We start from the raw sequence: 23,653 nt of genomic DNA on the forward strand, positions 1-23,653 counted from the left end.
CTCGGGCCCGAGCGGCGGCGGGATGGTGAGGCGCGGCGTGAGCGAGCTGCTGGCCGGCCCGGGCTCCAGGTATGTGCGGAAGCCGTGAGTGTTCTGCGCGTGCTGCAGCAGGAACCACGCGCTGTTGAAGGGCTGCTTGCATGTTGTGCAAATGTAGCTGGAAGGCTCATCTTTACCTGGGGAGACAGACACACGGACAGAAAGAGAGAGAGCGTAGGCGCGGCGTGAGCGAGCTGCTGGCCGGCCCGGGCTCCAGGTAGATGCGGAAGCCGTGAGTGTTCTGCGCGTGCTGCAGCAGGAACCACGCGCTGTTGAAGGGCTGCTTGCATGTTGTGCAAATGTAGCTGGAAGGCTCATCTTTACCTGGGGAGACAGACACACGGACAGAAAGGCAGAGAGAGCGTGAGAAGGGGCTCTGGGGCCTCACACCTGCAGCGCGGGGGCTGGGCACGTGCCGTGTGGCCCGGCCACAGGAGCTGGGCCTTACTTCCACTCTGCACCTGCCTTTGCTGCCAGAGTCCTCTCCTCCGTGCCTCAGGCCACATGGTGGGGCCGAGAAGGCCCGACCCTATTAACAGAAAGCAGAAAGCACAGAACAGAGATGGCACAGGGGAGCCTCACTCGGCCAGGGCACTGCTGACATTTAGACCCCAGGAATTCTACGATGGGGTCCAGGAGGGCTGTCTGGGCACTGCCTCCACCTTCTAGATGTCAAGAGCATCCCCACCTCCAGTGGTGAAGACCCAGAATGTCTCCTGACTGCCAAATGTTCCGCAAAGGGGGGAGGGGGGACGGGCCGTCCTCCCCACTTGGGAACCAGTGCTTCTGACAATATTTGGTTCAAAGGGAAACACAAATTCTATTGTCTTGAACCCCCCACCCCCAAGAGAAATGACTGTGGCTCCTCTGGAACACTGGGGATTTTGGCTATAGGAAAGCCGTGTGTCATGCACCACCACCATGCAGAAAACACTAACCAGCCAAACAGATATGCAGAACCAGAAATAAGAAATTTCACGCATTGCACAGACCCACTGCTGTGCGACAGCTGTCCACACCTGGTGTCCTCACACACACACCCCAGTCGGTGTGGAATTCAGCCTCCACACACCCCTGGCGCAGCTCCATAGGGACACCGGCCTAACAGAGCATTTTGAAATCCTTTGCCAAAATTGCAAGGAATGAAAGACTGTCGCCAAATCCGTCAGGATGAACAGACACTGGCACTGACTTGTTAAGAGTCTGGCTCTGGTGACATTGGCAGCAAGTTGTAGTGGACACTGGTGGCCCTGAGCCAAACCGTCACAGTCTTCATCCATCATTGGTGTAGTCACAAAATGGAGGCTGAGCCTTTCATCCAGAACCTTCTCCGGGCAGCCCTCGTTGACCTGTGGGTGAAGCCGGCCACCCTGCCAGCCAGAGCCCTGCTAACGCTTCACAGGAGAGACAGGTGCAGACAGGCCTTGTCATCTGTCATCAGCCGCACCAGCCCGGAAGGGGAGAACAGGCCCTGCAGGAGACACCACTACTGGGAAGCCCCTTCTGTCTTCTCAAACTTCCCTGTACCTGGGAGACTTCAGTGCTGTTATTAAAGTCAGTCACTGCAGACTCCCTGGTGAAGCCAAACATGAGGAGATCAGGCTTTTGCTTTCCACCCACTAATCACTGGGGGCTTGGGTGAGAGAGGCCTGCAAACTCCATGGAGTCTACAGCCACATTAACTGTCCTCTGGAGACCACCTATGCATACAACTTGGGACCGAGGTCCCTGAATTTCCTCTGAGGGCTTCATCTCCAGTTTGCGTCTCTCTCAAATCAAGCTTTCCGGCTTGCTTGTGCCAGCACCTGCAGGACACTCCGTGTGTGTACTGTCGCAGCTGCTGTCCTTGGGCCACGGCAACGCTCCCTGGGACGCCCGGCACTGGAAGCCAAGGCTCGCTGTTACGAGCCCGGTACCACACAGGCAGACTCCACTCCACCCTCATTTCAAATTTGTGAGTTTGGTGGCAAGAAGACAGCAGGCAGGACCAGGACAGAAATAATGTTGGGGTGACTCTGTCCCCCAACACAAGAACCCCTCAGAGGACCCTCCTCAACCTGGGAAAAGGCTCTGCAGGCCACCCCTAACAGAGGCGGGCCTGACTTCTCAGTCACCATCTCCTGTCCCCAGCACGTTAGTTAATGTCCTTGGAGACAGGACACTGCACTTCAGCTCACAGGAGAGCTGGCCAGAGCCATCCTGGGACTTGTCTTCACATCCTTTATTTTTTTTTTTTTCAGCAAGACAAACTATATAAGTAATAAATAAGAAGACAAATACAAGTCCCTTTCAGACCCCAGGAGCTAATAACACAAATGAAGTATACCATGCCCTGAGAGGTCACAGATCTTCACATTGAAGTGTTTCATTATCCTTCACTTGTTTGAGTCACCCTAAGTAATCAATTAATGGCACACAGCACCCTGGTTCTGCTTGTCTTTAAATTGGGCCACCTCCCACCCCCCCATCTTTACTTCCTTGGGCAGCTCCACATTACTTCCTGTTTCTGTTTCTAATACCCACATGTTTTCTAGAAAGTTCTATGGTGGTGAGCATTATTGATACCAGAGGGAAAGGCAGAGGTCCCAGGCAGGCAGGAAAGGAAGAGACTGTTCAGAGCTGAAATAGCCAATTACATTTTTCTTCCTTTCTTTTTTAACTCAGAATGGAACTTTCAGGAGGCGTGTCACTCACTACAAGTTCTAAAGAGCTCTGATGTTTCCATTTCTTGGGGGTTTTTGGTGTTCGTTTTTTAAATAAATAAATAAATAAATAAAAGACCTTTCTAAAACTCTGACTTGAAGGTGCAAAGGGAACGAGGTTATCTGTCCATAACTCACCATGAAGTGTCAAAGAGCTATGAGTCCTCATTAAGTTCAGTTTCGGGCCCACTTGTCATTCCAGGGACAGTTCTCTCCTTGCCTAAACCCCTGAACCCCTCTGGCCCAAAGAACATGATTCACTGCAGGCAGTGGCCTCCCCAGGGTCTCCCAGCCTCTGAGTTTTACAACTCTCCCAGGCCTCGAAGGCCCTCCCTCGACGACTGTTCTTCTATCCCACCTGCCCCTTTCCTTTCTTTTTTCTTGAATAAAATGTTATTACCATAGCTTGACTTTATGGTTATCTCTTGCCTAGAAGTAGCCCTGATCAAGGGGCTAGTTACTTGCCCTTACGAACTGAACGATGTCAGAAAGTCTTTGGCAAGCCACTTGGAACACCTTTACATTAGAAAACCCCAATAATGTCTTTTAAGCACAGCACGTAGAACTGATTTTTAAGTGCAGCAGAGAGAAGGCCCTTGGACAGCGGGCTGCTTTGGACTTTCTCAGGAGAAATACACCGGCCTCCAAACAGGGCCAGGGGACCACGAAGCTCCTGTCCCTTTAAATTACAGGGCCCTGTGCAGAAGCTGCATTGTGGTTTGTACCATTTGTCTTTTGTTATGCACCCTTGTACCTGGTTGTGGATGTTTCTGGATAACTCTGGCAGTAACAAAACCCTGGAGAAATTTTAATGCAGCCTGCTTCTTGCGTTAGAGGTTCCAGGAAACTAGAAACTTGCAAACGTTGAGAAAATAAGATTTTTTATTGTGACACTGGGGAACCGACAGGCAGCTGGACCTCTCTCTGCTATGTAATGCTCTCCCTCTGTTACAAGGGTTTTCTTTTTTTTATGAGACTTTAAATAATTGTTCCTCCTTGTTACATCAGTTACTCTAACAATATCAATAAAGGCATCAGGGATATTCAATAAAAAGTACACCTTTAATTAAATTATTATCCCAAAAAGGCCATAATTGAGAGGGCTGACACTCCTAAGGCCAAAGACGCAAGGGGTCTAGGCCTCGCAGACCTCTGCAGGCTGCTTTGGCATTTGCACCTGCATCAGCCCACTTCATCATGGCTCACCGCGGCCCAGAGGGACCAGGAGGGACCACGCCCCTCTTGCTATGCCAGGGCCCTGAAGCTGTGTGGAGCCACACTGCACAGGATGGCAGGGGCAGGGTCTTGTGCCACCTCAGATTTCCCAACCCTGGGCGCCTGACTGGCAGGTGAGGGATTTACTGTCCTCTCCATACGTGTCATGGTAAAACAGCCAGGACAGCGGTTCCCCTGCCGCCCTGTGTGTGTTCTCTAAGGACGGGCACTATTTGTCCTTGGATGAGCGGGAGACAGGTCCACCATGGGCCTTGACCCCGGAGAGGAGGCATTTCACACAGCCAGTGAGGCCACGGTGCCATGGTCCCCAGGAGCACAGTGACGAGGGCACAAGATGCCCAGGAGACTGCGCCCAGGCGCGGGAAGCCAGGTCCGGGATGCCCTGGGGCAGGTCCTCTCTCCTGTCTGGACTTCAGGGTACCTGGGACCAGGGAGGGCTTGTTTTGCTGGGTGATCTGTTAATTCCCTTCTAGAATCTGACTGCCAATGATGCTGTCCCCAGAGTTCCCAGATGATGACAGGTATCACTGTCACCGCTCAGAGGTGTAGATTCCTTATTCACTTGAAGCCCATTCCCCAGGCCAGGGAGGCAGCTCAGTGATAGAGCCCTTGCCAAGCACACAAGAGGCCTTGGGTTCAGTCCAAGTGTCAAAAAATAAGTAAAACTAAAATCCATCTTTCTTTTCGCTCCATCTTTCTTTTTGAAATGTGGGAAAGAAAATGCCAACTGGGCACCTTGGGGGCACTGTGTAGGTTTTATTTGTGTATTAATCCTAAGCATGGTCATCGGTAATATCATTAAATACCCCTACTTGTTCCAAATGCCTCCCATCAATCCTCAGCTCTCTCCAGGGTGGAAGTGGGGAGCTGGAGGAATAGGAGAAGTGGGAACAAAAACCTTAGGCAATGGGTACCACGAGCCAGGCCCTGTACCAAGTGCCCAAGAGACCTCATATAATACTCCAGCAGCCCCCAAAGTACCAACTGCCATCCCTGCCACATTACACATGCAGAAACTGAGCACCGGAAGACAGAGGGGATGTGCTCAAGGCCACACAGCTGACAAGGGATACATGTGCATTGGTCCTGTCAAGATAGAAGCTGGATCAAGAGAGAAGTGGATAGATTTGGGGTCCACGGAGCCAAGGGTCCAGGCCCCCTCACCCCAGGGTCAGGTGGGTGGGACCCACTGCATGTGGCTTAGGAACAAAAACATCTGAGATGTGTTGCTTTGGGCTAGAACTTCAGTAACTCAGTGAAATCACATTGCTTATTTCATGAGAAGATAGTAGATGCCGTTTGTTTAGAAGAGAAAAATCTTTCAGAGCAAGCAGGCCAGAGACGGGCGCTAGAGCTATGGTGGTAGTGATGGTGGCTGTGGTGATCCTCCTGGAGTCCATGGTCTCCCCTGAGGATGACTGAAGAGCTAGCATCCATCTAGCAGATCTATTCCCCTACACCAGTGCCTGTGGCAGACATCACCAATCCACCCCGACACTCGCCCTCCGGGCCTGGAGATCTCTTTAACCCCGCGCTGCAAACAGCAGTTACCAAATGCAGCACTCTTGAACCTCTCCGCTATTCCTGGATGCCAGCACACATCAGCCAAGGTGGTGGGGACCAGAACAGACAGGCTGAATTAATGTGGGCACAGCGATACACTTGCCTTTCATTCATACTCATTCCCTGGACAAATGGGCTGGACACCCAGCCTGCACCGTCTACTCCACAGGCAGCCAGGGGCACAGCTGCCCACCTACAGGGAAGGAAAAACCCCAATAACCTGCATGGTTATTTAATGAAAATTAGGAGTGGTGCTCAGGGAAGTCCAGGGGAGGGAAGGCAAGGGCTTGGCTGAATTTTGGGGCTTTAGAAGGTGCACTGAACAGAATTCTTAGCTACATGGCCTCATTCAGCCTCATAACTCTACACACAGTGTACAGAATAAAGGAGGCTCAGGAATACATCATCGGCCTTGGAGTATTTATTTAAAAGTCTTTCTCTGAGTTGGGTATAGTGACATACACCTGTAATCCCAGCTCTCTGGGAGGCTGAGACAGGAGGATCACAAGTTCAAGTTCAAGCCCTGCATGGACAGCTTAGTGACTCAGTAAGACTTTGTCTCAAAAAATAACAAAGAAAGAAAGAAATCAAAATAAAAGGGGCTAGGGCCAGGGATTTAGCTCAATGGCACCATGCCTGCCTGGCAAGCACAAGGTCCCAAGTTCAATTCCAAGTATCAAAATAAATAAGTAAAAATAAAAATAAAAGGGGCTGGTAGTGTAGCTGAGTATGAAGGCACTGGGTTCAATCCTCAGTACTGGCAAACTTTTTTTAATTCAAAAAATAAAAATTCCTTCTCTGGTTGGATTCCAGACTCTCTGAGCACAGGTCTAAGATGCTGTTCTCTATTGCTAGGGCTCCAGCCTCCAGCCTGGGGACTGCCACAGATGAGCCTCCATGGTCAGTGGTCTGTTATCATGGCATCCAGCAGCCTAGATGCTTTTTCCACTGCCTGCCAGCAGGAGCCCAGGTCCTCCCGCACTCACTCTGGAGCCAGGTCACTTGGGCCCTGCTAGGCGTCGAGCAGCCCCAGTGTTCCTCTGCACAGTGGAGGCAACACTGCCTTCCTGGGGCTGTTTGTTGTGGGAGGAGAGGCCACATTGGCAGGCAGAGATCCCAGAGGTGACTCACAGAGAGGTAGCAAGTAAGTGCCGACCCTCAGCCCTGAGTTTTGCACTGTGTTTCCACATGGTGCATGTCACTGACGTCACCAGCCCCACACGAGGGCATCTGCCCAGGCCCAGGGAACCCCTGATTCCACACCTGGCCAGCCACCCCCAGCAGTCACAGTCACAGCCCCTTGCCCTGGCAGAGGGTCCACGGGGCACCATCCCTTCCTCTCAGCTCCAACACACCAACCACAAGTGCACCCCAGGACCCCAGGGACACTAAGCACAACCAAGATGTCCTCCCACCTCCACCACTGCCCACTGTGAACAAGGAGCAATCTCCCCAGCTCACAGGCTGACCACAGCCTCTGCTGCCCGGAGGATGCGCCAGGCACCCATCTTTAGCTGCACACACTGCCCTGGACATGCACCCTCCAGGACCCCTCTTTAGGGGACACCTAGCTTCACGCCCTCCAGCCTGGCCAGTGCTGTGCCTACTGAGCACTGTGCTAGACCCCCGTCCTTAGCTTCAGCCATGACGGCGGCCTGTCCCTCCTGCCTAGTGCCTGCGCCCACACTGGGCTTCTGTAGTGTTCTGCACATGAGGCAGATGCTCCGAACCCTGTAGGAAGGAAGCTCAAATCAGACCTTCCAGAAAAGGAAACTAAGTCCCATCACAGCTGAGCGAGGGGCCCTATGTGTCTGGGCTTAATAAAAGGCGGAACCAGGACTCACACCGCGATCCAGCTGACCCGGGCTGGTGTCATGTCAGGACGCACTCTGAACCCTCCAACTCTGCCTCCCCGGCCCTGGCAGGGGCACAGCCAGCCATGCCCAGTCCTGCCACCTGCACCTGTGAGTGCCAGGGTGGCACAAGGAGGCCAAGCAGTGGCAATGAAGGGCAGGAAATGGCCGAGAAGAGACAGGTCTCACACCAGGACGACCCTGCTCAGCCCCAAGGTGTCCATGACATCCGTTTACCCTCCCTCCTGAATTCACTCAGCCTGGGAGGAAAAGTCCTGGCCTGGAACAACCAGGGCAGCCTCCAACAACCAGCCAGGCCTGTCCGGAGATGCCAGCAAGCCTGGTCCCCCAACCAGGAGGTACAGGCAGAGTCAGGGAGCGGGTACGGCTAGGCAGTGGACACAGTGCCAAGGGAGCAGAAGCCGCTGCAGTACCTTGCACAGGAGGGGAGGTCTGGAGGCAGGGCCTGTGGGGCTCTAGCAGGGGCAGGGCTCGGCTGCATGGAGGAAGGGCAGGCTGTGTGCTGCAGGGCAAGAGGAAAGCAGGAGATGGGATGGTACCGGAAGGGGGTCCCATGCAGCCTAGGCCCCGTATTCGGCAGGGCTGCCTGCCTGCCTGCCTCCATCTGATCTGCCCAGGCCCCCTCCAAACTGGGGTGAAGACAAAGGAATGTGAGGACAGCCACAGTTATTCCACAGCTGCTCAGACAGGTACCAATGCTGCAAACGGTGACAGCACCTTCCCATTTACTCCAGCAGGTCCCCAGGCACAGGGCCCTGTCCTGGGGAGGCCCACAGTCCAGTCAGTGCAGGAGGCCCACAATAAGGGGAGCAGCTGGGAACAGCTGGATCCACACGTTCACTAATGGAGGCTGTGCTGTGTGGCCGGACCCAGGGGATGAAGAGCCTGGGACAACCAGGGAGCACCCTGCAAGGAGGAGCAGGTGCGTGGCACAGATTCAGAAGAAGAACGAAGTCACCTGCAGAGCAAGGAGTGAAGGGCGTGGCTGGCAGAGGACACAGGAGCACAGGCCGTGCAGGTGGGAGAAGAACTGGAGGTAGAACCGAGAAAGGGGTTCGGAACTTGCCTGAGGGGGCTCTAAAAATGTGTGAGGAAATGTACCTCGGCACAAAGCAAATCTCATCACAGGGAAAACTTACATATTAAAAACGAAAAATGATTTTCAAGCCCACACTCAAGACCAGCTCGAGAAGTGTTCAGCAGAACCAAACTCTGGCAGAAAGAAAGATATTTGTCTCGAACCAGCCCTGCTGGTTGGACAACACAAATGAAACTGAAACTTCAGTCTGTGAAGATCGCTAGCAAGGAAGTGGCTTCTCCATCACCCTCCTGACCAGGACTTGAGTTATCCCAGCAATCCTCTCATCTGAATACCCTATGACTGCGAATCCGCCTTCAGGAACAGGGCAGTGCAGACTCCACAAGGCACAGAAGCGTAAAATGGAATGAGTGCTGCAGGCACCATGAGGCCCAGATTTCCCCAAACAGTCTTGGTATCAAAGCTCAGTTCTGTAGTCAGACCAGAGGCCAGGGGTGCAGTCTCGGCTCAGGAAACAGACACCCAGACCCAAAGAAAATGAAATCGCGGACCAGAGGGGCAGCAGTGGGGCATCTCAGTGCAGGCGAGAATAGCAGGTTCTGTCAGTGTGATAGGAGAGCATTTCACAGGTGCGAGTCCTGTGTGCGCTCAGAAGACGGCACCTTCTTCAGGGTAGTCTTTAGAGTCTGCCCCCACCCCCGCCAGGGGCCCAAATCACTGGAAGCAGTGTCAGTCTTCCAGGAAAGAGAGGAATGTGCCCTCAGGTTCCCCTGAACTGTGCTTTCTGTAGAGAACCCTGCATTTTCCCAGTGGATCTGGAGCGGGGCTGTCAGACGGTCTCATTTTGGTGGTACTGTCCCCCACCCCTACCCAACGCAGAGGTTCCGGGGAGGATTTCAGAACTCTGGGAAAGGGGACTGCACAGAAAATGGGCCAGAGAAGCAAGAAGTAAACCACCCTCATCATTTCACGGACGAAAAGAATGAATTAGGAAATAAGCAGGAGCCAGCTGCAAGTGTGTGCGGGCACCCGAGCATGCACACCGCTCACTCTCACGTGGCTTCCAGCCTCCTCTCTGTGTGCCAGGTGGGCCCTCCTCCCTCCACGGCGACATCACACAGGAAGTCTCCCTCCTCCATAAGTCACGACTTCCTCCGCCAGCCAGCCTCCATCCTTCCTGTCCTTAAATCCACAAAAATCTCCACTTTCCACCCCAAGAAGTATGGCAAGGGCAGTAAATCTCGTTTTAATGGAGTGTACGTTTAGCTCTGAGGAGATAATTGACGTTATGGAGAGCTCTGACGCCGAGTTATATAGGTTAGCAAATGCAGAGGGGACTCATTACCGACACACTACAAACAAGTAGTAATATATGTATATTGTTCTGAGTGGTGTTATAGCAAAAGTGTTCCGGTCCGCGGGGATTGATAAAGCACAAGAAAATAGCAGATATGCACTTGTAAATTTGTCTCATTTGTCTCTGAAGTTAAAGGTTATTCCCTTGTTCTGAATTTGTAATAAAAACATGCTAGCCCAGGGTTTGTGGAGGATGTTTGAATATTTAAATTGTGTATAATGACAGGCAATTATAGGGTAAGAACCGGACTTTAGGAATTGCGAGGGGTGGGGGCGCATTGTGGACCCCCAAGTGTCTACTCTCTGGTGACGCTTCTGCCTGCAGTGGCTCTGCAGGTGCCTTCCCGGGGGCTCAGGACAGGTCCCAGGCCACTCCACAGGGACTGGCCCAGCTCAGGTTTGCTCTCATTAAATTCACACAGCTCTCTGCAGCTGGCAGGGACAGGGTGGCTGTGGCTGTGGCAGGGCCTGTCCTTCCACAGCTGGTCAGTACTCGGGTGTCCCAGGGAGGTGACAAGACTAGGCATGAGGAGGACCCTGCAGCTGTGGTGTAAGTTTCCTCTGTCCCCAAAGGGTGCCCTTCCTCCACCATCTCATCCCCCCAGCAGCCAGGGAGGCTGGCAGGGAGCCCCAGCTGTGCCCAACGCCTGGGGTGGGGGGCAGTGGTGGCGCAGCAGCCCGGGCACTGGAGCCCAGGTGCCCACCCGGCCGCGGCTGCCCAGGTTAACCAACTGCAGTGTTAGAGTAACTCCAGCCAGCTTGTCACCGACACAAAAGTCATCAGCCAGTGAATGTTCTTTTCTGCACCACAATTAAGACGAATCAATACGACGTGCCACAAATGGTATTTTACTCTCAATAAGAACTCGAGCTGAGTTTATTCAGAATATTTTAGCGCTTCCCCGGGGGATTTTGGGCCGACGCAGATGGCAAATAAAGTACTCAGCCTGGGGCTACAGCACATTATGGTAATTCTAATGTCAGATGTACTTTAATATACAGCTCTATTTAATCACCCCATTATTTCACATTTCCATATGAAAAACCTGCGGCACTTCTGCAGCGTTTTGCCTCTGCCACAGTCCCAAGCTTCCTCGAGCCGCTGCCGGCAGCCAGGCCGTGGTCATCCTCCTGACAGTACCGAGGGCTCCGGGCGTCCGGATGTGCTGTTAGGGGGCCAGAGGATTCAGAGGGCCAGCAGCACCAGGGAGGTGACAGGAGAGACGCTGAGTACAGGTTTGCCCAGAAAGGCAGGGCGTGTGACACACACACACACACACACACACACACACACACACACACACGCACACACGCACACAGGGAGAGATGCCCAAGTCAGCCAGGAGCCATCACAGCCAGGCTCACAAGCCCTCTCCAAACACTGACAGCCACCATGGCCACTGGCAGCTCAGTGGCCAGGTCCAACACCACACTGGAGCTGGCCTGTGACCCATGGTGCCACAGCACCTGGGCCTCCCCAAGGGGCAGGCTAAGAGCACCAGGAGCAGGTGCCAGGGGGCAAGAGGAACTGTGCAGAGGCAGAGGCAGGGCTGGCTGGGCTTGTGACAAAGAGGAGGAGTGCGGGGAGGAGGGGCTAGGAAACCAAGCACAGCCTGAACTGCATGTCCTGCAGCCGGGAGGCCCCAGGATGGCCCCATCCAGACCGGCTCTGTCAAGAACCTGAAGGCCAGAAGACCAGGCCCTGGGGGGCAAAGCCCCATGAATTCCTGGAGTCTGCAGGACCTCCAGGCTGGTGGAGAATGGCCAGTGGAAGCCTGGGTTTTGGCTGAGCCCCGGAAATCACTCTCATGAAATCATACCATGTTCTGAGGGAGCCGAGCACAGAACCCACCAACTGCCCCACTCTAGATTTCTCAGAGACAGCCCGCGAGGGAATCGGGGACATCTGCGCCGGACCTGACCCGGGCCCCAGAAATGAGTCAACGTTTCAAGCCACAGAGCACAATTCTTGTAAATGGTCACAGCCGTGTCTTTAAAGGGAGGCACCCACCTGGAGCCAGGCCCAGTCCAGTTCCTAACACTGAACCAAAATAAAACCTGAGGAAGGAGGTGAGTGGACAGACAGGAAGGGAGGGTAAAACTGAAGAAGAACCAGAGCACACAGCCAGATGCTCTGGGCAATTCCCCCAAAGTCCATTCACTCCTAAGACGAGCAACTACCTAGAAGCTAAACCCAGGAACTCTCTAGAGAAAGCGCATGATGGACGACTCCCCCGTGCAGTTCCGCCTGTGACAGACAGGTCACCACGGAGCCTGGCTGCCCACAGTGTTCACACCAACATCACCTTCAAACCAGGGTCACCCTTCTTTAAAACATACACTTTGGGGATAAAATTCAACAGTAGACTCCATTCTCGATTTCTAAGATTTTAGATGCCACTTTGGGGGCTAAAAGTGTCTTCTATTTGCTTTGTTTTTTTTTTTTTTAATTTTGAGACAGGTTTTTGCTAAGTTATGAAGTTCCCCAGGCTGGGCTTAAATCTGTGCCTTTCCTAATTCAGCTCCCCGAGTGCTGAAATTACAGGCATCTGCCTCCATGCCCAGCTATTTTGGTTATTCTTAAATATAAAATGATAGTAATATTCCCTCGGCCGGTAATGGCGGACCTTTTAGAGCTTTCACCGATTGAAAAAACCCACTGCAGCATGTATGCCATAGGTTTGCCACCACTGCCCCTGAGCTTTTTTCTGTGTCGCAGGTTTGGAAAAACAGGCTAGACTGGTAGGTTTCGATAGAGGGCTATTCTGTCCCTCTGGGACACACGGTGTGTCATCACTGAAGGGGGCTCAGAGGGTTCCAGTAGGGGCCAGAGGTGCTGCTAAAATCCTACTGTGCAGAGGAAGCCCCCCCAGAAAGGGGTCCGCCCCAAGAGCTGCACCCTCAAGGGTGAGCAGCCAGGGGCTGGACCCTTTCACTAAACAACAGCCTCCCGTGAGGCCAGGAACACAGACTGCAAGAGGAAAGCAAGGCAAGGGCTGAGGAGGAGAGCAAAAAGGGGGAGGAGACGGGAGGGAAAGAGGAGCCGCACAGGGGAGGAGGGCCCACATCATCTACTTTTGGCAATAAGCGAGCTGTGGAATCCCAGTCAATTTCATCATTGTAGAAGTCATTTGAATTCCAGAGCTGCCGGGAAGCAGAGAATCCGGAGCTCCAAGGGTCTCCGTGCATTGGAAAGGGAGGCGATCTGCAGCCTGAACCAGCGAGCGGAGGAACAGGGCATCCATGCCCCCAGCAGGTGGCTGCCACCAACAAATGCCCTCTGCCTGAGGGAGCCTCCCTCCAGAGCTGGCCCTGCCACCGGGGCAGGGACGTCACGGGCTGCCCTAGATCAGCAGCTCAGCAGCAGGCCTTATAACAGCGGCTGCAGGAGCTGAGAACCCAAATACACTTCCTGAAGTCAGAGATAAAGCTACAGTTTCTGCTGTGAACACCCCTCCTTCAGGCTGTGGCCGCCCTAGGGTGTGGTGGAGGTGGGGTGACCACCACCAAGCCTAAGTGATTTTTGCAACAAGACCCAGAGAGACAGCATAAAAAGCACAATTAAGGGTCGCTCCGCGTCCTCGAGGCCTTCGAAAATGTGCCGCTGCTGGGATATTTTTAGGACAATCACTGGAGTGATTCTTCTTAGTTGTAGAAACACTCCAAATCAGAAAGTCAATTTTTCCTCTATTTGCAGAAGTGAGCTGGCTGCTCTGGACGCGATGCGCGTGTTTTGCTTGGCGGCTGTTCATAATACTGTCTTGGCAGCCTTCCCTTGGAACGCGCACGGTGAACCTGGCTCTCGCACACAGTAGCACTTTCATTTCAAGCGCCCCAGCCACGCTTCCCTAATAACAGCCTGAGAACTGCAAAACCCCTGTAAGCCCAGCCCTTTACATCGGGAACAGAGCAGGGCTTTTGGGCCGCTCTCACCACAATAGGGGCTGTAAACCCGGGACTGAGGCTTTCAATCCAGAAACGTGGCTCTAGTTAAAAGTGGAAGGCAAAACAATGTCGGGCACGTTCTGGGGACAGCGGCATTTGCCAGCAGCGCTGTACCTCATCCCTGCCACACACGGGCCAGCCTGCCCGCTCCTCCTCCCCGTCCCTCTGATCCCACAGGTACAGGTATTGTCACCAGCAAGGATGGGAGGGGACAAGGTGGCTACAGAATCGTCCCAGGCTAGGGCTGTGGATGCCCAGACCTGGTCCCCTGTTCCCCAGCTCAGGCTGAACTTGGGGGAGTGAGGACCACTCCGACCTCTAGTTTCCTTAGCCACAAACAGGGGAAAGGGAGGATTCCCAGAGCACGTGCACAGAAGCCTTAAATCTGGTCATGCCCAGGAGAGCTATTTAACGGTAAGAGTGTGAATGACCAAGTGAGTTAATGAATAACTGCATGAATGAATGAATGAATGGATGCAAACAGGATGGGGCTAGGAGGGTCCCTCCTCAGGACCACTCGGGGGCAAACCCCTCCTGTCCCTGCTCAAAGCTCCGCCCCCGGCCCTGCCCCCAGTCTGCATGCAAACAGGGGACTTCCAGGTACAGTTTCCGCCCCTCCCCGGAACCAAGAAATGTAGTTATTTGGGCTCTGAGAACGGCTCCTCACCACTGTCTCCGCTTCACACGTCCTCCTTTCTTTCTTTCTGTGTTGTTTACAAAGGTTTCATTATGTTTTCAACTAATCAGAAAGGCCCCGCTAATACACAATTAACATGTGATTATAAAAAAAATTAAAATAGCTTCCAGAAGAAGGAAATGTAATTAAGTAGAGAATGCTTTTCAATAAGTGCTTGCTTCAACCCATCGTCAGAACACAGTCTCGGTTCGTCCACAATGCCTGGAACAGATGCCAAGGGCAGAATGTTAAAAGCAAGTGAAAAGGGACATTATTTTCTGGCGGAATAATAGCCATCACTTGGCACATTACACTGGAGAGCTCAGATTCTGGCTGCAGAGGGTGACCTCCCTGCAATTCTCTCACCATTCTTTTCTGTAAAAATGTTTCCCTCTAAACACAAAATAAATGATTATACCCAAACCTAAGACAAAAGGAGTCAGTGTAACTAGGTGAAGAAACAATACACACACACACACACACACACACACACACATGTCCACTGTCAACAGAAGTTCCCGTCGGGCCCTGGGATCACCACTTTTTAATCATTGTGTTTATTTTTTTATATCCCTGGGGGCCAAGTTTCAGAAGGGATTGGTCTTTAAAAACTCCCAATCCAAACAATTTTTAACCTCTGGTCTACGAAGGCAGACGACTGAAGGATTCTGTTACTTGTCCTCTTTCCTGAATTATCCCCAATCCATTTCCATGCTGTTTTATTGGCCCCAAGGCTGGTTCGTCAACATGAATTCAGCACTGGGGTTTTGATGGCTTCTCCCCATCAATATGGCCGCAACACAAACTGCAAATTTAACGATTTCCCAAGGAAATGGGAATTTTGCAAGAAATGTGCATGTGCCGGCCCCCGAAGCATCTGTCCCCACAATTCTCCCAAACGCAATGGAGAAGAAGCTAAATCCAGAAGCTCAGGGGTGCTGGCCAAGCTATTGGCCTCCTCTGCTGACTCCTTGCCCAGCAAGTGCCTGCCCCGATGCCTCCAGCACCCTCCAAGCAAAGCTGGCACTCAGTCCTTCTGCCTCCAGGCCACTCAGGGCCCCACCACTGCCACTCTGTGTACCTTTGGTAAAGGCTTTGGCACTCGGGTTTCAGCCCCAACCGGGGGACCCTGAGTCTGTCCCTTGGAGTGAAGCTCCTCTGCTGTACAGTGGCCCCGTCATACTGGGGAGAGTCAGGGGGTTTGCATGGCTGTTCGCAGACAACAGAGTGGCCTTGGGCCTTGGGAATTTGTCTCCTCCTTCACCATGGTCCAACGACCTCCCGCCACCACACACAGGATGGAAGCTGTGCACCACCTCTTGCCCATTCTCTCACAGCTCCAAACCTAGGGAACGAAGGGCAGAATGGAGCCACCAGCAGTGGCTGATAGAGCCCTCTGCCCAGAGAGCACACAGGGGAAACCGAGGCTGCCAAAGCAGCAAAGGACTTCCCAACCTCGGGGACCCAGGACACCTTTTCTGCCCACGGATAAGACTGAAAATCACCAAACCGAAGCCAAGCTGCACCCTCAGGAAACATTTGCTGGTTTCCTGACCTGCACTTCTGAGTCCCAAGTCCTCAAATCCACACCAGGCACCAACAGTGGTCCACTCTGACCCACAGCTCCTCTGGGAATGAGACAGGCCACCAGGGCAGGGCACCCAGAAGCAACAGCCTGCCCTGGTTGGCACCTGCTGGGTCTCAGTGAGTCCTCCGTGACCTCCATGAACACTGTCCACCACAGCTTTCAGATGGGGGCGCTCAGAGAGGTAAAGCAACCTTCCTGCGGCCACACCGCTCCCTCCACCTTCGGCCCAGTAACAAGCAAAACCCAACATAAACAGGGTCACAGGAGACAATATGCCACATCCAGTTCATCCCTGCCCTGTGCACGCAGCCTGACACACAGTGGATGCTCGGCCCATGTCTGCGGGGCCCAGCTGAGGAGCCCTCCTGCCTGCTGAAATCCAGAGGAGCCGCTGAAATCCTGCAGTTGGTGCCCACTCGGCACGTCTGCACTGTGCAGAGAGAACTGACAATCCTTCCTAGATAAATATCTGGAAAGAAGTCGGGAAACAATTAAAACTAGAAGCTAATAAATGATGAAGAAGCCCAGGAGCCAAGTTCTGGCCCACTTCCCAGTCTCCATTCATGCATCAAAAAGCCCCAGCGGTCCAAGACTCTGAGGGCAGCTGGGCAGTGGGGCTGTCCGGCGCGATACAAACGGGTATTTGATATGATCAAATGTACGCGCTGCGTTCCCGACAGCAGACACTATCTCCCGGCGCCCCCGCCATGGCCAGCATCTCCCCAGCCAAGTCCTCTTCTCAGGGGGACACGTGACAGATGATCATGTAACCAGGCAACCAGGGGAGGAGAGGTTCCAAAGTTCCTCCACAGGAGCCAGCCAGAGCATCGCATTCTGCTTCCTGGGGCCACCAGCTCTGAGACCCTCGCCTGCACCTCAAAACACTGAGGGCTGGGCATGCACCAGCCACATCTCCAACACCCGCACCTGGATGCCTGGTTTTCTTCCCTTCCCCACCTGTGACAGGCGGCCCGGCACACTGGGGAGGAGGAAGACAGTCCCACACCCTCACCAGTGACTTCCAGGGTAACAGCTGGCTCCTGGCAGTGTCCACGGGAGGTCCCAGACCCCTATCTTTTCAGAGCGGCTCTCAGTTTGTGGTAGCCCATCTTCCCTGGCCATCAACAGCCCCCAGACACAGGGAGCCACACAGATGGCTCTGTGACACTCTGGCAAGTATCTCCCTGGGTGGCAGGGGTTCCCCATCTAGGGGGGCAGGGAGAGGGGACTCGCAGTTCTTGCAAATGACACAGGATCCCTGTGCAGAGTGCAGAGGGACAGTGTATTCACCCGCTCTGAAGACCCACAATGCTTTGCAAGGCCACCTAAGACACCACAAAAGCTGTGTTCCTGGAGGGGGCGCCTCACCTGCCAGGTGTGTCCAGGCGCTTCTGCATCCTCTCCCGGAAGGAGGGCCTTGGGGTTCCCGTGCTAATCAGGGCTGGAAAGGGCAAAGGGAACATTCACCAAGAACCTACCATGTGATGTGCTGGGAAGGTTCCACACACACACAGTCTCAGGAATTTTACTCATACATGAAATTTTAAAGGGGGGGGGCAAGAACTGAGGTCCAGGCCCAGAATCAGAACCAAAAGCCCATCTTTCTGCCTGCCTAGCCTGCACCCATCTCAGGCAGCACAGAGGTTAGCATTTTCAGGCACACTGTCTTGGGGATGCAGTTACAAGCAATCAGTCAGAAGCAACAAGCAGGTGAGTGAGGAACGCCCGCAGAGTGGAAGGTATCTCCAGGGGCCCAGTGTACACCAGGCTCCGGCATGAGGCCTGCTCTTGGCAGCCAGTTGAAGTCAGTATGCAAAGCAGGGTCCCCGCTCTGAATTTAGGGCACAACTGTCATTTTATTTCTTTCTCTCCAATATCCACAGTGTACTTCATAAAGAAAACGAGTGGAGTTGGAAAACTGAAAATTGGAAAGAGCATTTTTTTTTCACCAGGCGAGCCTCCAGTCCCTCTGGGTGGCAAGGGGCACTCCAGGGAGGAAATGAAGACCTTGCTGGGGGACACAGGCAGGGGAGAATGATGCAGGTGTCTAATACGGTTCTTCTGGCAACACCGAGACACACACCCACGGCCACTCTTTCAAGCTGCACACACAAAGAGGATAGGACTGTTCCTTGCGTCTCTATCTGAATGGAAATGACCACAGCCAGGGACCCCTGGGCGGCAGGGTGCAGGAAGCCAGGAGACGAAGCTGGGGCCTAAGACTCGTGCCCTCAGCCCCAGGTGAGGAGGGTCTGACCCCCAAAGCTCCCTGACTCCCCAGATGGAGCCGCCTCCCTACACACAGGCAGTGTTGGGAAGCCATCCGTCACCGCCTGACACCAGCGTCTTCTGCACAGGCCCCTGCTGCAGCTGAGGGCTGAATGGTTTTCTGGTAAGTGGGAGGAGGAGCTAATGAAGCCACAGGCTTGGCAGAGGCTGCCAGTGTAGGCTGCCCGGCTAGACACTTCTCTTTCCCATCAGCAAAGGCCATGGCAACTTCTGAGGTCACAGTCCCTGCATTTTCTGGTTTTTCAAGAACTACTTTCTCCTTGTAGAAGATGTAAAAGATTCGGACAAGGATGGGGAAGGAAATGTAAGTCACCACATAACTTCTGTTGAAATCCTCAAGTTTCTTTCGGGTCCCTTTCCTTGCACACCCAGACCTCTACCAACTGTGCGCTCACGGTGTAGTTTCAGCTGGTAATCCTCCTCGCTGGACATTTCCTTCAACACCAGAAACATCAGGAAACATCAATTTGGGTTTTTTTTCTGGCACTGGTTACTGAACCCAGGTCTTTTACAATGAACTACATCCTCAGCCTCTTTTGTTTGTTTATATTTTGTGACAGGGTCTCACTAAGTCACTCAATTGCCCAGGCTAGGCTCTAACTCACAAACCTTCTGCCTCAGCCCCCCGGAGTGCTGGGATTACAGGCGTGCACCACCATGCCCAGCGCACTGTTATGTTTAACTGCTGTGTGATGCTCCCTCCCTAGGCTGGCATCTTGTTTATTTCACCTAAGTGAATCTACAGGCTTCCGGTTCTCCAGGATCCCAGGCTGCTCCCAGGGGTACGCGTTTTGATGTATAGATTCTTCACCTTCACAGTGTCCCAGACACACAATTCCTGGGTCCCTGCCATTCTATGCAGGCACCCTAAGAGCCCACTGGAGCTGCCCCTGACAGCATGCTCCTCCCGACCCTCAGTCAAAGCATCAAGGGAACTTCCCATGCGACTCATCATTTTGGGACAAACGTGCCCGGCCGAGGCTGGCAGAGTGTCAGCTGTCCTCGTCGCTCCCAGCCGGACATGGACACCTGCCCTGATGACAGCTGTGCACCTCACCAGGCTCTGAGCCACAGAGTAAGCTTTCCACGGGACGCTGTCCACCAACATTCATTTCAAAACACAAAACAAACAGAAAGAGAGCACTGCGATACTTTTTGCGATACTGGTCCGCTTCCTGAAATTGTGAGATAATGAATAAAAATGTTCATTACTGAATTATTCACTTTTCCTCCCTGATTCACGTCCTGGTAATTACCATGACCAGCCTAATAAAAACTGCTACAAACCGAAGGTCAACTGGCAGTTAGAAGTGTTCATTTTCATTTCAATGTATTCATCTCTGGTTCCTAATGGCCTCATTTTCTCCCATGCTCCTTAATAAATACCACTGAATTACAGGTTAAATAGCTAAATTAAATTATTGCAATTATAGCGTGCAAGGCCCTGAATCTGGGTTTACCTTTCCCAGTTCAATTAGAGGCGAAGTTTCAACAGCCACGGAATTCTGATTGCTGTCAATATTCTCAATGGCTCAGAGTCTCTCACCCAGATATTTGGTGAGGGGTTTTTCCCCCTTCTTGTTTCCAAGGGGCTGACTGGAGCACTCTTGAGTAAAACAAAATCACAAAGTGGTTTTTGGAAATCTACCACGAGGCATAATTGATTCTTTTCCACTGAAAAGGGAGAAGACTTAGCAGGGTTCTGGCTGCATGCTGTGTGTGTACGTGTGTGTATGTGTGCGTATGTGTGCACGCACACATGCGTGTGTGCATTGTGTGTGCGTGTATACAAAGGAAAACCCTACCTTCTGCGGGGAAAACACATATTTCAATAAATACAGACCCTCTCTTTCTCATGCCACCAGCCCACAGCTATTTTACAGGCCCACATTAAAGAACTTCCTCATTATTTAAATCTCTTCGAACACTTGTTGGTCCTGCCATGCCACAGGATTCATTACCCAACATCCCTCACAAGACAGAGTGTCTTAATAATGCGCAGAGCCTGGGCAGGGGAGAGAAAAGCCCTCTCCAGTTCTGCATCCCCAAATCCCAAGACAGAGAGGCTATTTCTTGTGGAAGAGCTCCCCCTGACTTCTCCATCCCACGCCTTCGAAAGGCACCAAATCCTACCACGGACAGGGACTCTTGGATTTTTTTTTTTTCTTTTTTAAAAAGAAATCTTATTAACCCACAGCATAGGTGAGCAGTGAAAGCACACAAAGCCCTCGGCAAGTGAGCGTGTGAAAATCAGGGTGTCGCAGGCTCAGGCCCGGGCCTGGCCTGAGATCCTGGGCACAGGTATCACCAACCCTATGGGGCATGAGGTTCCCCCTGATTTGCTTGCTGGGGCACCAACATCAGGGAGCTTCCAACCAAGACAAACCTCAGAATTCCCAGGCCCTGTTCACCAAGGCAATGAAAAAGGGGTGTCTGTATTTACAGCACATGGCCCACCCCTGGCCAAGGTCATAGCCAGAGCCCCTGCATGTGCCAAGACTTAGGGCCACAGCACCCCCAGCTTGTGGCAGGAGGCTGGCCTGGTCAGTGCCGGGGCTATCATAGAATAAATCAGAACCAGCAAGTCTCGGACACACAGCTTCTCTCCAGGGCCAGGGTCTCCCCGAGTTCCAGCACAGAGCAGCCACTGGCCAATTCTGGCTCACCCGAAATTCATGAAGGCCCTGGTTTGCCAGAGGAAGTGGCATGAAGGAAGAAGCAGGGAATATGGTACAGATCCAAGTGGACACCCCCTGTCCCGAAGTCCCAGGCTCCACACTTTTCCACCAGCAGGATAAAGCCACAGAGTACCCAGGTCCCTAAAGGAAGTGGCCGCCAGTCCAAGCAAATATTCGGGCTGCATTATCAGGGGTTCCTACCCCTAAAACCAAGCCAAGCTCACAGTGCAGAGCGCCTGGAGCATACAGACCCTTACTGCTGCGACTGCTCAGCAGTGCAAAGAGGACACACACCATGAATGCTCCAAATGCTGTTTGACACAAACGGCGACACAGCAACCCTCCCACAGACCAGGCACGTTCACACCCACAGTCAGACCTTGTAACAGCTGAAACAGGCACGCTGCTGTCGTTGTCACCACCCTCATCCGATGCTTCCTCCCATTTATAGATGAGAAACCCAAGGCCCAGGGCAGTGAAGTGACCAATCCAGGGTCACAGAGCTGGACCCCACTGTGCCCCCATTGTCACCACCATGCTGCTCCCTGGGGTAGCAGCAGACCTCCTCCTACCCTGGTCCTGGCTCTGCACCCCAGTCCTAGGCATCCTGAGACTGAGCCATCCCTGCCTGCTGACAGGTCCCAAACAGTGCCCCCCCCCATGACCCCATGCTCAGAGCTTCCATCAGCATGGGCAGCAACTTGGCGGCCCACTAGAAGCCTCCTCAGAGTGGAAGAGGACAGCCAAGGTGGGCAGGGAAGGATCTGCACAGCAATGCCCAGGCCGGGCTGTGGGCTCTGGGCTCAGGGAACTGTCCTGGGGCTGGAAGAGACTAGCACAGCCTGCTCTAACACCCTGCAGAAAAAGGGGAACCCAGCCCCTGGCCACCAGAGCCCAAGTCCAGCAGACTTCCCAGCTGCAGCAGGACCTCCCCACCACCTCACCAGACCAGCGCAGGGCTGGATAGCCAGGAGGTCTGGAGCCAAGTGGAGTAAGCCTGGGCCTCAGGCAGTCCAGCTCATGCTGAGTGACGGGGAAGGGTCCCTCCTAGTCAGGGAGAGAGGAGGCCGAGGATTCTAAAGCAAATCCTGCACCAAGAAGCCAGGGCCTCCCCGAAGCCGGAGCACTCTGGGGAAGGGCGACCCTTGAGAAACCATTTCCCCCATGAATCTTGCAGGGCCTTCTCATTCCCACCCTAGGTCACTTGACCCCACCCTGCCTCTGCCTAATGAAAGCAGCTGTCTTTTCCAGGACTCTGCCATGCTGGGTCCTCCCACACCTCATCCCCATTGGCCCCACTCGGAAGAGGAAGCTGAGGCTGGAGAAGAAAGGAGCTGCAAGCCACAGAGTGAGCAGGAAAGCAGAGGCCACTCCACTGCCCCGCCTGGCTCTGTTCCTGTCCTCTGGGGACACAGCAGGTCACCAAGGCCACACAAGAGTCTGCGCCTAACTGAAGGGCGCCAATCCCACCACCAAGGGCAGAGAGCAGCTTCCAAGCAGGGATCTCCCCAACCTGCCAGAAAGTTGGAGAAGCAGATGTGGGCATCCAGCCACTGAACAGTCGGAATTTAAGCATCTACTCTATGCCGGGCACCGTAGGGGTCCAAGGACAGCCCCTGCCCTCCAAAACCTCCTCATTCCTTCCATCTTCCTTCCTTCCTTGCTCAAGTCTTTGCTCTTTCACTGACACACAGATCTAGGCAGTGTCTTCTGGGGCAAGCTCTGTGGAGGGTAAGGAGATGCCCACAGGAAGGGACCTCTATTCTGGACACCTCGGGGTCACTTCGGCCCCACAGGGCCTTTAACACAACAGGAACAGCACCACTGGGGAACAGAAAGCTACCCACTGCCTCCTACAGCCTAATAAACCCCATCACAGCGCCTTGAGTCCTGGGCCCTACCCAGAGCTGCCGGACCTCTGCTGGCGATGGGCAGCAGCAGCCCTGTCCCCCACCCGGCCACCGTGGCAGCTGGAAAGGCTCTCTGTGGTCTCCAGCCTGCCCCGGCCCAACCTCCCCGGCTCTGCCCAGCCCCATAGTGCCAGTGTCCCTGGGCCCTGCCCAGTCTGAGCGCAGCTGTCCCGCTGGCCTCTCCCCAAGCTCGTCCAGCCTGGAGGCATTTCCCTTGACCCCTTTTCACACTGACAGTGCTCTGAGCTGGAGGTCTGGGGGTGCACTGGCACCCCCACCTGTCATGGCTCCAGGAGCATCATGCTGATCTGATACCCAACACAACCCTTAGGTCTACGACCTGCCCTCCTGCCCCACACCCAGGCAGAGCGCCCTGAGCCCAGGTGGTAGAAGGAACAATCTAGATCGGTGGTGGCAAACCTATGGTGCACGTGCCACGCAGGCTGTTCTACCACTGAAAGCTCTAAAAGATTTGCCATCACCGCTCTAGACAAACTGAGCCCCAGTGTCCTAGTTGCATCCTGAGGCCCCAAAAGGCCTTGCCTCCATCTCTTCTTCAAAAGCATAAAAACCACACACCTGTAATTCCACCAGTCTGGGAGGCTAAGGCAGGAGGATGGCAAGTTCGAGCCCAGCCTGGATAACTTAACAAGACCCTGTCTGAAAACAAAAATTAAAAGGCTGGGGCTATAATCTATAGCTCATTGTGAAGTCACAGAGTTCAATACCGAGTACTTAAAAAAAAAAAAAAAAAAAAA

At 53.5% G+C, this 23,653-nt stretch overlaps 1 protein-coding gene across 1 annotated transcript in view; it reads right to left on the reverse strand.

Annotated features, from left to right (window-relative positions):
• Bcl11b (BAF chromatin remodeling complex subunit BCL11B) overlaps positions 1-23,653 on the reverse strand; it is a 79,586-nt gene that overhangs the window by 1,838 nt on the left and 54,095 nt on the right. Inside the window, exon 4 of the mRNA XM_010609235.1 lies at positions 177-363. Within this exon, the coding sequence (XP_010607537.1) occupies positions 177-363 (187 nt within the window). The remainder of the gene's footprint in view (positions 1-176; positions 364-23,653) is intronic.

The sequence above is a fragment of the Fukomys damarensis genome, unplaced genomic scaffold (genome assembly GCF_012274545.1).
Source record: "Fukomys damarensis isolate Sample0158 unplaced genomic scaffold, DMR_v1.0_HiC HiC_scaffold_21, whole genome shotgun sequence".
Classification (NCBI taxonomy): domain Eukaryota; kingdom Metazoa; phylum Chordata; class Mammalia; order Rodentia; family Bathyergidae; genus Fukomys; species Fukomys damarensis.